Raw genomic sequence first — 12344 nt, 5'->3', positions numbered from 1 at the left:
TCTACCGGGACAGTTCTGTTTGTGGATTTTGGGTAGGAGGTAGAAGCGGGCCGTCCAAGGTTGGGCGACTATCAGGTTGGAAGCTGTGGGAGGAAGATCTCCAGAGGACATGAGGTCAGTGACAGTCCTGGAAACAATGGCTTGATGTTCAGTGGTGGGGTCATGGTCCAGGGAGAGGTAGGAGGAAGTGTCTGCGAGTTGACACTCAGCCTCCGCGAGGTAGAGGTCAGTGCGCCAGACAACAACAGCACCACCCTTGTCAGCGGGTTTCATGACAATGTCAGGGTTGGACCTGAGAGAACGGAGTGCAGTAAGTTCAGAGAGAGAGAGATTAGAATGGGTGAGAGGAGCAGAGAAATTGAGACGACTAATGTCGCGCTGACAGTTCTCAATGAAAAGATCAAGAGAAGGTAAGAATCCAGAGGGAGGGGTCCAGGTGGAGGGAGAATATTGGAGGTCGGTAAAAGGATCCGTTAAATGGGAAGAGGACTCCTGCCCAAGGAAGTGAGCCCGGAGACGAAGACGGCGGAAGAAGAGTTCAGCATCCTGCCGAGCCCGAAATTCATTGAGATGAGGGCGTAAGGGTATGAAACTAAGTCCTTTGCTAAGCACTGAACGTTCAGCATCGGAGAGGGGAAGGTCGGGGGTATAGTGAATACATGGCTCATCTTAATTTATTTGAATTAAGTCATTTGCTTTAGCCTGCTGCTGAAACTTGGCTTTGAAATTTTAGGCTTGTTTTCTCTCCCCCATTTTCTTCATATCTCTGACCAAAAGAAAACGCTTGAGAACTTCTATTTTGTTTCTTTTCATATATACAAGCTAAAGATCATCTGCGTGACCTACTTCTGCTTCAATTATCTGAAGCCCAGTAAACTCATGCCCATCATTCTCCATTGTTAAGAGCAACAGTTGTTTATGTATATTGAGATTAAATGTTTTAGAAAGGACAACCAAGCTTAAACTTTGGACAAAAGTTATAAACTGTACAGCTGCTTTATCTGTAGGTTTCATTGGAACATGATTTATTAAAACTCCTCAGTGGAGTTATTCTCATTGGCGATTGCACTTCCAAAAAAATGCAACAATTGGTCTTTCACTACAGTCAAGATTGTGTCTGAATACAAATGGGGAACTGTTGCAGCTTGCTTTAAAGTTGAGCAAGCAACAAGCCAGTAACTCAACTGAGAGTTCAATTTCTAATTTGTTTATTACTTATTCTGACGATTGAGACACATGGACATAAAAGTGAACATTTCATCATTTACTTGATTTCAACCACACTGCAGCATTTGTGGTGAATGTACACTGCCAAGGCCATCCTGTCCTCTTGGATGAAGTACAATATATGTCAACAAATTGTAAACAGAGAAGAGATAGAAAAGGAAAGAAATGTACACCAAGAAATCCTATATAACCTACACTATACCTACAGGGGTCGAAAAGCAGAATACTGCAGATGCTGGAAATTCAAAGTTAAGAAAGAAAATGCTGGTTATGACAGCACCTGTGGAGAGAAACAGAGTTAAAGTTTCAGGGTCTGTGACCTTTCATCAGAACAGAACTGGGAAAAATCAGAGATGTAATAGGTTTTGAGCAAGGAGTGGGTGGGATAAGGACAAAAGGAGGGTCTATGGTACAGTGAAAGACAGGAAAGATTGAATGACATAAGAGTTAGTCTTTTAGGACCAAAGGAAATGGCAATGGGGCAAGAAGAGAACCAAAGAAACAAAAGATATGCCTAGGGCAGGTGTACTGCTGTCTTTAAAAAAAACTGAAAACAAAACAAAATGGGGGCAGAGATTATTGAACTCAATGTTGAGTCCAGAAGGTTATAAAGTGCCTAACCAAAGGACGACCTGAAGCTTATGCTGAGCTTCACTGGAATAGTGTAGTAAGCCGAGGACAGAAATGTCAGCGTAAGAACAAGATGGAGAATTAAAATGACTGGCCGCTGGAAGCTCAGGGTCATTTTTGGGTGTAAACAGAGATGTTCCACAAAGCGGTCACATCTCTAACTTTTGCCAGTTCTGTTGAAAGGTCACACGCCTGAAATGTTAACTCTACTTCTCTCCAAGATGCTGCCATAACCTGCTGAGTATTACTACCATTTCCTGTTTCTACATCCAGAGGGTCCTTGTTCGGTTTCATTTAGGCTCCAGCACCAGCTGTTGCATGAAGAGATCACTTACATGTGTAAGTTAAAGGAGTAATAATTTCTTACCACATTAGTCAAGTGCATTGCAGTCTGCAGAAGGTAACACTGAGCTGCTCCTCGCAGCAACACTTGGTGATTAGTCATAGTGCAGCATATTACTTCCCTGTGAAGGTAAAAACAAAGAGCAAATGTTAATATATATTTTTCAGAAAAGTAAAGCTTTTAGTTAAGTATGATCCTTCACAGACAAAAAGGATATTGTAGTGGTTTTGCATTGTATTCCGGTTGCAAGTGTTAAGCACATTCCGTAACACAACAGAAGGCTCACATTATTAAGTGTTCTTTGCAATGAAATAGTTTTGTGTATCGTAACATGAATGCCCTTCGAACTGTATCATTTTTCAGTCAGCTTCTGTCTTTTGAAGCTTTGTTTAAAAGGACAAAAGTCCCAGCCCTATTAGTCCATGTTGGCATTTACCCCATTACGTGAGGAAACAATTCTAATAACATTTACGCATTCTGTTCCTACATCTCTTCAATCATTTTTCATTCAATTATACATTCCAATCTCCAATGTTGACATAGCTTCTGCCTCAACCACTAACCCCGTTCCATGGCAAAGCACAGAGTCTTAAATTGTTCTGAGTGCAGTTAAAATTAATCTCCTGCAATCATTCTTACCGAAGAGCGTGAAGCCCTTCTACTCCCCAAGTTCTGCGTGATGGGATGTGCATTAGGGCTTGAGAGATGAAGAGTATGGGGATAGCACACCAGTGCTTGGCAGCCATGCTCTTAATCAACTTCATGAGAAAGTCACCTAATCAAAGGAAATAAAACATTATTTTGGCTTTCCACACAAACGCTTCAAAAGGCTTAAACAAACTGCAAATTGTATCCAGTTTCCAAGGTTTTGATCTCAAACATGACAAGTTATAATGCATTAATAGCAAAGAATTTCAATATACATTTGCCAATGCAAGTACAATATTTTTATCCATTAAGTGTTGAACTTAGGATTCAATTATCAGAACATTTCTATCACCAACATATTTGAAGGTATATCATGTAGTATAATTTCATCTGTGCGACTGTAGCATTGCTTGTCAGGTTAGAGCAGGGAATAATCCTTGAAAACATTTTTTTTTTAAGTGGTCAGGGTTTCCTGGATCTGTGCACTGACGCTTCCTGAACACAACATCTGGAGGTCTGTTTGTATAGACACATATCCAAATCCAACAGTCTTTTTTTTTTGGGGGGGGGGCAGTGGAAGGGTGGTGAGGGGCATTAAGGAAAGCTTTAAAAGAGGCTTTGAAGCAAATTACAGTTGAGGTCAAAACTGAAAAACATTAACAAACCAAACCAATTATTATACTAATGATTTAGTTTTATCTAACTATAATTATATATATTGTTTATTTTTTCCACAGGATGTGGGTGTCACTAGCTAGGCAAACATTTGTTGCCCATCCCCACTTGCCCTTGAGAAGGTGGTAGTGAGCCGCCTTCTTGAACCACTGCAGTCCATGTGGTGTAGGTACACCCACAGTGCCATTAGGGAGGGAGTTCCAGGATTTTGACCCAGCGACAGTGAAGGAGCAGCAATGTGGTTCCAACTCAGGATGGTCTGTGGCTTAAAGGTGAAACTGAAGGTGGTGGTGGTATTCCCAGACATCTGCTGTTCTTCTAGGCGGTAGGGGTCACACATTTGGAAGGTGCTGTCAAAAGAGGATTTAAGAATTGCTACAGTGCATCTTGTGGATGATACACATGCTGTCACTATGTTTGTGCTGGAGGGAGTGAATGTTTAAGGTGGTTGATGAGGTGGCAATCAAGTGGACTGCCTTGTCCTGGACGGTGTTGAACTTCTTGAGGTTTTTTGGAGCTGCACTCGTTCAGGCAAGTGTAGCGTATCCCATTACATTCCTGATTTGTGCCTTTTAGATGGTGGATGCTGTAGATACTCATTACATACTAATTATACACTAAATTTAAAATATTAACAAACTAACAGAGAAAACAATCAAAAAAGCATTTTAATTGCTCTGATTGTAAAATAAATGCACACTGATGATTTTTCAAATTAAATCGATGAATCATGTAGTACAGCTCCCTGAAAATGTCAAGTAGATAAATGCTACAGTATAAAGCAATACATAGGCTGGAAAAGTCACTGGTTCAATCCCAAATTTTTGCTATTACTAGATCTCAGCTGAGACAGCAGCAGTAATGAGATTGGGGTGTGGCAGAGAAAGAATGAGAAAAATAAAAGTCATTGAGGGATTCCATTCCTGATCACTGCCTGGTGACTTATTCATGAGTATCAGGTGAAGTCAAGTTTAATGTTCAGCTGTGATGCTTCCCATGGTGAAAAATACCTGGTGTGGTTGCTAACAACATAAAGTGCTACTAAGCATCTGTAAAGTCTTCCTCCAGCATAGATCACACGAGCACAGGAGAAAACAAAAGCGTGAATAACTAATAACTGCAACAGATTTCGAGTTAAGATTTATAGACACCAGCCCCTGATCATTATTCAAATTACACCACAAACATAATTAACATAGTTAAGGTTATCAGTTCAAAAAGTGATTACCCTCATTGCAAGGTGGTCATTGATTGCCTGTATAATGCACAGGCAGCAATAGAATCACTTCCAATGGGCACCAGAAGCTCATCTCTTATATAAATAGCTGTCGTAGAATCTTCTGACTTGCATATAAACAGGGAGCAATACCATCACACATGACAACAGTCATGCAACTTCTGTGCAACAGTCAAGGTTACAGAACAAAACTATTTTATCTGAAAAAAAATCTGTTTAGTTGTCCACTTCAGGTACAGAATGCTGTAGATTATAATGGATCTGAAGTTCATTTCTCCAGGTCACCAATTAAGTGGCTTAAACAAATGGGATTCATGCAACTAAATACTGAAAACTTCTTAACAGGTACCATATAAAACCCAAGTTATCTTCCATGGTAGAACAAGAGTCAAAAATCAGTGGTTATAATCAATGAGGCTTTGAATATTTTCCACAACAGATAAATTTAAAATCAAAAACATTGTTACAACGCAGTTAAGACTACCTTTTACAGGACAGGTTGTACAACTCACAAGAATCTACCTTTGAATTCTTCAGCCACATTTTCTACAAAATCAACAAAAAATGTCTGTAACTTCACAGCTAGAAAAGGACAGCTGCCAATGATCTGATCTGGAGATCTGAAAAGTAGAAATGCAGTTACATATCAAAGCAGATAAAGAACACATTATGCAAATAACCAGCAATTTAAGGAACTGAAGTACTTACCTGCTGTAAAATGTACTTTCTGAAAGAGCATCCATCACTGGCCCACAGATAAACTTAAATTTAAAAAAAGCTTAATTAGTATAGTTTGAAAGCTTAAAATAAATTGTTTGATTTGAAAGGAAAAAAACAGAACAATGAAAAAATGGGGAGCAAAAGAGGAAAGAAAAGAAAATAAAGTAGAGAAGATAAAAAGATATAAAATTTGAGAGCTTTAATAGGAATACAGGATTCACTGCATTCCCCAATTGGGAAAGGTCACTGTCTAAGGCTTTTCTACCATAGTGCAGAGGGGCCAGGAAAGGTATAGGCCCCTTGGGTTGTATGGCTCACAATAAATGTATGCATTGAATACTAATTGTATTATAATTGTATTGAAGCACCTCAGAGTGCAACATGATGTATGTTGATAGTGCAATGGTATTGGAGTGGTCTGACTGACTGTAATAACCATATTGAAATGACTGTAATATTCATTGATTGTATTGAAGTACCTTGTGATCCATGTGTAAAAGTTGAAAATGATTGTACTTTTTGTGATGGCCATTTAGAAATGTTTTGTCATGTTCTTTCAGATATTTTATGAACAAAGTATATTTTTAAAAAACAAATAGGATTGTCTGCATTCAAGTGAAAATATCCTTCAAGTAATTATAAATGATGACACCCTTCCCATGTCACATGACATGCTAAACAGCATTCTTGAATGTTGATCATTGAAAGCTCCAGTTGCAGGACATGCAGGCTCTGAAATATGATGCCAACATTACTTGACGCTGACCTAGATCAAGAACCTTGATTGAAGTGACAACACCCAGCAACCCACATCTTGACCAAAGATATGATCTTTCTCGTTTATTTTTTTGTAGGACAAACCAGGAGACAGCTGCCAACAAGCTGTTGCTTATCAAATGTAGCAAATTTCAGAAACTCACCTCACATAGTTCCTGAGTTCTGAAAGGATATTTCATGACACCAAGATCCAGAAACTGAAACAGGCCTTCTTTCATTGCAGTTTTGTTTTCGCTTTCAAACATTCGTTTATAAGCACAAAGGAGCCAAGACGTGTGGAAAAGTGCACGACCTAGGTGACATACAAACTATTCATTAATCAACTTCAATCTCTGCTTTTCTTCCACCCATTTATTCCTTAAAATAAAACAATTATACATTCAGAATCTAAAGCCAGGTAACTCAATCCTCAATACCTTCAAAGTTAAAATACCATATATTTAATCAAACGTTCTTCCCTTCCATACCACTTTCCTAATGCCAATTCAGCTAAAATAGCCATCATTTACATTCTATCAGAGGCTAGGACAGCCAGTTTTAAACTCTAGTGAATAATGAAACAACTAGAGGACTGATGGGACTTCCCTTCAGAGGAGTGTAGTCTGGAAAAAATTCACTTAAACTCATAAAACTGAATGACAGTTTAATCCACCCACTAATTCCACTATTTTACAGTTTGTTCTGAATTGGAGGCCCCACAATTGAGCCAGAATTTTTTAGCTCAAATTATCTTCAATTGTCTTCTTGATTTGCCCAAGCTCAGCCAGATTGTTCTGATATTCATACCTACTCCTCCTATCAAGTGTCATTCAAAATATAGTAAATGAAGAAAAACAAATTAGACAAGATAAAAATGTACAATGAAGTGAAACTTCTCTTAATACATAACAGAAGAAACGCCTGTTTTGCTCTATAATAAACTTGGTAAGTTGCAAATAAAGTGATTGGTCTTTTAAGGCTTTGGTTACAAAGGCCAGAGTACTTGAGCTCTTGCAGCGAGCAGAACCCATTGGCAATTGTCTACATAGGAAGAAACAACATTGGGGGCAGGAGGTCTCAAGGTGCTTAAGAGTTTAGGTACATTGCCTGAAAGTAAAAGATGAGACAAATGAAGTCATTTTGAAATGTGGTCACTGTAAAGTATGAAGTGCTGCAGCCAGTTTTGCCCCTGCAGACTTTGTTTTTAATATAACAGCAAAAATTGCACTTATACAGAGCCTTTAACATAGAAAAGCATCCCAAAGCACTTCATGGGGGCATAATTCAGACAAAATCGGATGCCCAGCCAAAAAAGGATCAAAAGGACCTTTAAAAGAGGGGGTGGTGGGTGGAGATGTGGATGGATTAAGTGAGAAGCCAACATAGCTGAGTCACAATCACCATTGTGGGATGAAGAGAGGGTAGGATGTAAAAGGAGCCAAAAATCAAAGGAATGGAGGTCAAATGGGGAAAGAGGGCGTGGTTGTAGGTCGGGATTGAGGTGGGAAGAGGATGCTGGAGCTGGAGAAGAATATACATTGGGAGGTGTGGGAACTAAAACTGAAAAGAATTTTAGATTTGAGGCGTTGGGATCCAAAAGTCAATGACGTTGAGTGAGGACAAGGGTTATGATTCAGCAGTACCATATACATGATAGGATATGGCAGCAGAGTTTTGGATGAGCTAAAGTTTAAAGAGAATGGAGATGGAAGGCCAGAAAGGAAAATATTTGAATAGTTGGTCTGGAGGTGGATGAGAGTTTCAGCAGCAGATGGGCTGAGGTAGGGACAGAAGTCTAAGCAGGTCGATTTAGGTTAAATAGGGCCCCAAGGTTGCCATCAGTTTAGGTTCACCTATGACAGAAGCCGAGGAAGGGGAATTTACAGCATAAGTATGAAATTTGTGTAGCAACCAAATACGATAGCTTCAGTCATCCCATTGTTTAGCTTGAGGATTTTTTAGCTCAGGCTAGTATTGAATATCAGACAAGCAATCAAACAGAGGTGGTGGGAGGGCTCAAGAGCAGGCAAGTGGGACTGGTTGGATTGTTCCACAGGGAGCCACCATAGACTCGATGGGTCAAATAGCCTCCTGATCTATAAATGACTCAGAGTTGAATCATCGTGTGAGTGGATGCTGACCACATATCTGCAAATAACTAAATGCATTTTCAGAAAGTTCACACTTCCAAGCAAATCATGTTAGGTGTAGGGAAAACAGCCAACCTCCACCACCAAACCACCGCCCCATCTTTCTTTAAAAGAATAATCTCAGGGGCTGAATGCAGTGGCAATAGTAGATGGTTACTGTAAGCTGCATTATACTGACACATCAAATGCCAACACAGCTTGGTGTTCAAAATAATTAATCATAATAATGATAAACTGAGAGTTCTGAATCAGGACATAAGGTACAACAGTTCTGAACAATAAAGCATTTTTCTAAAGGGATGTGAAAATGCATGCATGCATGCACACAGGCATCGCAAACCAAGAGAAAATTTCTCCCTTGTCCACACAACTAGATTATTATAGAGCATTGATGGCAAACTAAAGAGTAATTCAAAACCAGTGGAGTGCTCCAGTTAAGCCATATTTATAAAAAGGAATCATGCAGGACAATTAACAGTCCATGAGTAGATTAATCCGATAACTCTCAAACTTAGCAATTTACAATCACTGTCACCATTAGTAGATGACTTTAACCCTTTAGTCTTCATCATGTATTTGTTTTACTTCTTATTCACTCATGAGCAACACTAGTGAGATCAGCTTTTATTGCCCATCACTAATTGCTTTGAGGTGGTGGCGAGCCGCCTTTTTGAACCGCTGTAGTCTGTGGTGAAAGTACTCCCACAGTGCTGTGAGGAAGGGAATTCCAGGCTTTTGACCCAGTGACAGTGAAGGAGCAATGATATATTTCTAAGTCAGGATGGTGTGTGATTTGGGAGGGAACTTGCAGCTAATGGTGTTCCCATGCATCTGCTGCCCTTCGTCCTTCTAAGTGGTAGAGGTCGTAGGTTTGGGAGGTGCTGTCGAAGGAGCTTTGGTGAGTTGCCACAGTGCATTTTGTATATGATGCATACTGCTACCATTGTGAGTGGGCATTGAAGGGAGTGAATGTTTAAGGTGATGGATTGGATGCCAATCCACTTTGTCCTGGATGGTGTAAAAAAAATGCTGGGAAAACTCAGCAGGTCTGGTAGCATCTGTGGAGAGAGAAACAGAGTTAACATTTTGAGTCCATACGACTCCTCTTCAGATTGAGCTTCTTGAGTATTGTTGGAGCTGCACCCATCCAGACAAGTGGAGAGTATTCCATCACATTCCTGACTTGTGCCTTGTAGATGGTGGAAAAGTTCTGGGGAGTCAAAAGGTGAGTCACTCCACAGAATTCTCAGCCTCTGACTAGCCCTTGCAGTCTCAATATTAACGCGGCTGGTCCAGTTAAGTTTCTGGTCAAAGGTGACCCCAAGGATGCTTATAGTGGGAAATGCAGCAATGATAATCCCATTTCAAGGGGAGGTGGTTGGACTGTTGTTGGAAATGGTCCTCACTTGGCACCTGTGTGGCAAAGTTATCAGCCCAAGTCTGAATGCATGAATGTGGTCCCAGTTTTGCTGGATGCGAGCATAGACTGCTTAATTATCTGATGAATTGTAAATGGTACTGAACACATTATGCCTCATTAATTGATACTGAAAATGATTTCTTAAAAACTAGCTTAACGAGGACGAATGGATTGCAGTTGCCTCTTTGATGACCCCATGAAGTACATATTCCCTTCATTGCCCTCAAAATAGCAGTAAAAAAGAGAGATGGCATTGTGCTCTAGGAGCTGATATTAGTGCTCTGTAATTGAAGAGCATTGAGGGCTGAGAAGAAAACCTGCCAAAGCGTATGGGTGACTTCTTGTGTTCTGCATTAGTGGAGTAGGCAAAAATATTAGTAAATAATGTAGTGAGAAAACAAATTTATAATGAAGTGTCATAATTACCTCGGTCAATGCAAACTGTGGCATCCATTAAGCTCTTGAGCCGTGGCAAAATTGGTCTTATGACGTGGACCTAAAATACAAATCTGAAAGGATTAAGTTTTCATCTGCCTCACGTATGCAGTTATTCCTAAAAAATCATGAACACTGAAGTATTTTGTCTAAAAATTTAGCTTGGTATCAGCTTCTTTAATTCCATCATGGTGCCTACACATGAACACAAAGAAAAGGGAGGACAAGAATATCTAGCCCATCAAGCCCACCTCATCCAGAAATGGGACTGTCAGGTACACCATTCAACTATATGCACACACATTCCCAATCTCCTGGGAGAGTCAAAAGAGGAAAAATTGGGAATTTTTCTCCCAAATTACAAAGGCAATTTAACAAAGCTCCAGTAGACACAGAAACCTATAAACTCTTGGTAATCCACAATTTACCCTCTATAAAAGGGAAATGAACTCCTTCCTCAGGAACTTGTCCAATTTCTTTGAAGAACTGCAGAGTGTGCAGAATGAAGAAGAATTCATACTTGCCACATGCCTTGCTAATTTAGAGGGTAATGACTCATTATTCAAAGAAATTTTTTCTAATATGTAACTGGAGGATTTTATATTTATGAACCCATATCTAATTCCTTCATCACTTTTAAAACAATCAAATTTCCACTAAACTCGTGTTTCTCCACTGAAAATTGCCCAACTCTTGTAGCCTATCATGATAGTTAAAAGCCCAAAATCTAGCTATCATGTTGGCCGTTTTCATAAAGAGGCTGATATTCCTTATGCATCTTTAATGGTTTATCCATAATGACCCCTAAGTTCCTCTTAGCTTAATGGGTACCTGGTACTTGGATATCAGGGAAAGTGAAAGTACTCTTAAGAGCAAAGATTCACTTATGAGAGGATACATGGAATCCTAATGTTTCCTCTTAACAATCAATTCCATTAGTTAGTTCAAGGTGATGCTTGGGAATGGAACGCTTTACCCATGACACAGGTGCGGCAGTTTTCAAAGGGACAGGTGTACATAAAGTAGACATGAACTACTCACTTGATTTTCTTCCAGTGTCTCCATTATTAAAATATAATTTTCCCATAACTGTACAAGTTGTTTGCTTTTTTCACCTGACCACCAGAAAAGGCACACGTCTAAAATAAAAAGAAATCAAATGAGAATGGGACTGAAAAATTGGCATATTCTAAACAAAATTTATGTCAGGAATATTTATCTTCAAATGACAAAACCTGCAACCCATTGATATAGGACAAAGGAAAGAGGAACACAAGCAGGCCATTCAAATAGATCATGGCTGATCATCTACCTCTTACGCCATTTTTCCCTCTATTCCCTGATGTCATTAGTATCCAGAAATGTATCGACTTCTGTCTTGAACATGCTCAATGAATAAGCTTCCATGGCTCCCTGGGGTAGAGAATTCCAAAGATTCACCACCCTCAGTGAAGAAATTCCTTCTCATCTCTATTTTAAATGGCCTGCTCCTTATTTTGTGACTGTGTCCCCTAGTTCTAGACTCACCAGCCAGGGGAAACATCTTATCTATATCTACGCTGTTACACCCTGTAAGAATTTTGTAAGTTTCAATGAGCTCACCTCTCATTCTTCGAAACTCTAGAGAATACAGGCACAATTTCCTCAATCTTTCCTCATAAGGCAATCCCGCCATCCCAGGGATTAGTCTGGTGAACCTCCATTGCAATCCCTCAATGGCAAATACATCCTCCCTGAGATAAGGAGACCAAAACTGTACACAATACTCCAGATGCAGTCCCACTGAGGGTCTATACAATTGCAGCAAGGCATCTTTACTCCTGTACTCAAATCCCCTTGAGATGAAGACCAACATACAATTTGCCTTTCTAATTGATTGATGCACCCGCATGCCAGCTTTTAGTGACTCATGAACAAGGAAATCCAGGTCCCTTTGGATATCAACACATCCCAACCTCTCACTATTTAAGAAATACTCTGCTTTTCTGTTTTTTTTCTACCAAAGTGGACAACTGCACTTTCATGTTATATTCCATCTGGCATGTTCTTGCCCATTCACTTAGCCTGTTCAAATCCCTATGAAGCCTTCTTGCATCCTCCTCA

The 12344-nt window shown here is 39.7% G+C and overlaps 1 protein-coding gene across 2 annotated transcripts in view; it reads right to left on the bottom strand.

Moving 5' to 3' along the window:
- Positions 1 to 12344, bottom strand: part of tarbp1 (TAR (HIV-1) RNA binding protein 1) — a 196024-nt gene that overhangs the window by 174102 nt on the left and 9578 nt on the right. For both annotated transcript variants that reach the window (XM_041212283.1, XM_041212278.1), the window contains exons 2-8: positions 11283 to 11380; positions 10233 to 10302; positions 6401 to 6549; positions 5469 to 5521; positions 5283 to 5380; positions 2840 to 2975; positions 2225 to 2321 (exon numbers count right to left, since the gene is read on the bottom strand). In XM_041212283.1, the coding sequence (XP_041068217.1) occupies positions 2225 to 2321; positions 2840 to 2975; positions 5283 to 5380; positions 5469 to 5521; positions 6401 to 6549; positions 10233 to 10302; positions 11283 to 11380 (701 nt within the window). The remainder of the gene's footprint in view (positions 1 to 2224; positions 2322 to 2839; positions 2976 to 5282; positions 5381 to 5468; positions 5522 to 6400; positions 6550 to 10232; positions 10303 to 11282; positions 11381 to 12344) is intronic.

Source organism: Carcharodon carcharias, chromosome 2 (assembly GCF_017639515.1).
Source record: "Carcharodon carcharias isolate sCarCar2 chromosome 2, sCarCar2.pri, whole genome shotgun sequence".
NCBI lineage: Eukaryota > Metazoa > Chordata > Chondrichthyes > Lamniformes > Lamnidae > Carcharodon > Carcharodon carcharias.
This window is presented reverse-complemented; position numbering and strand designations above follow the sequence as displayed.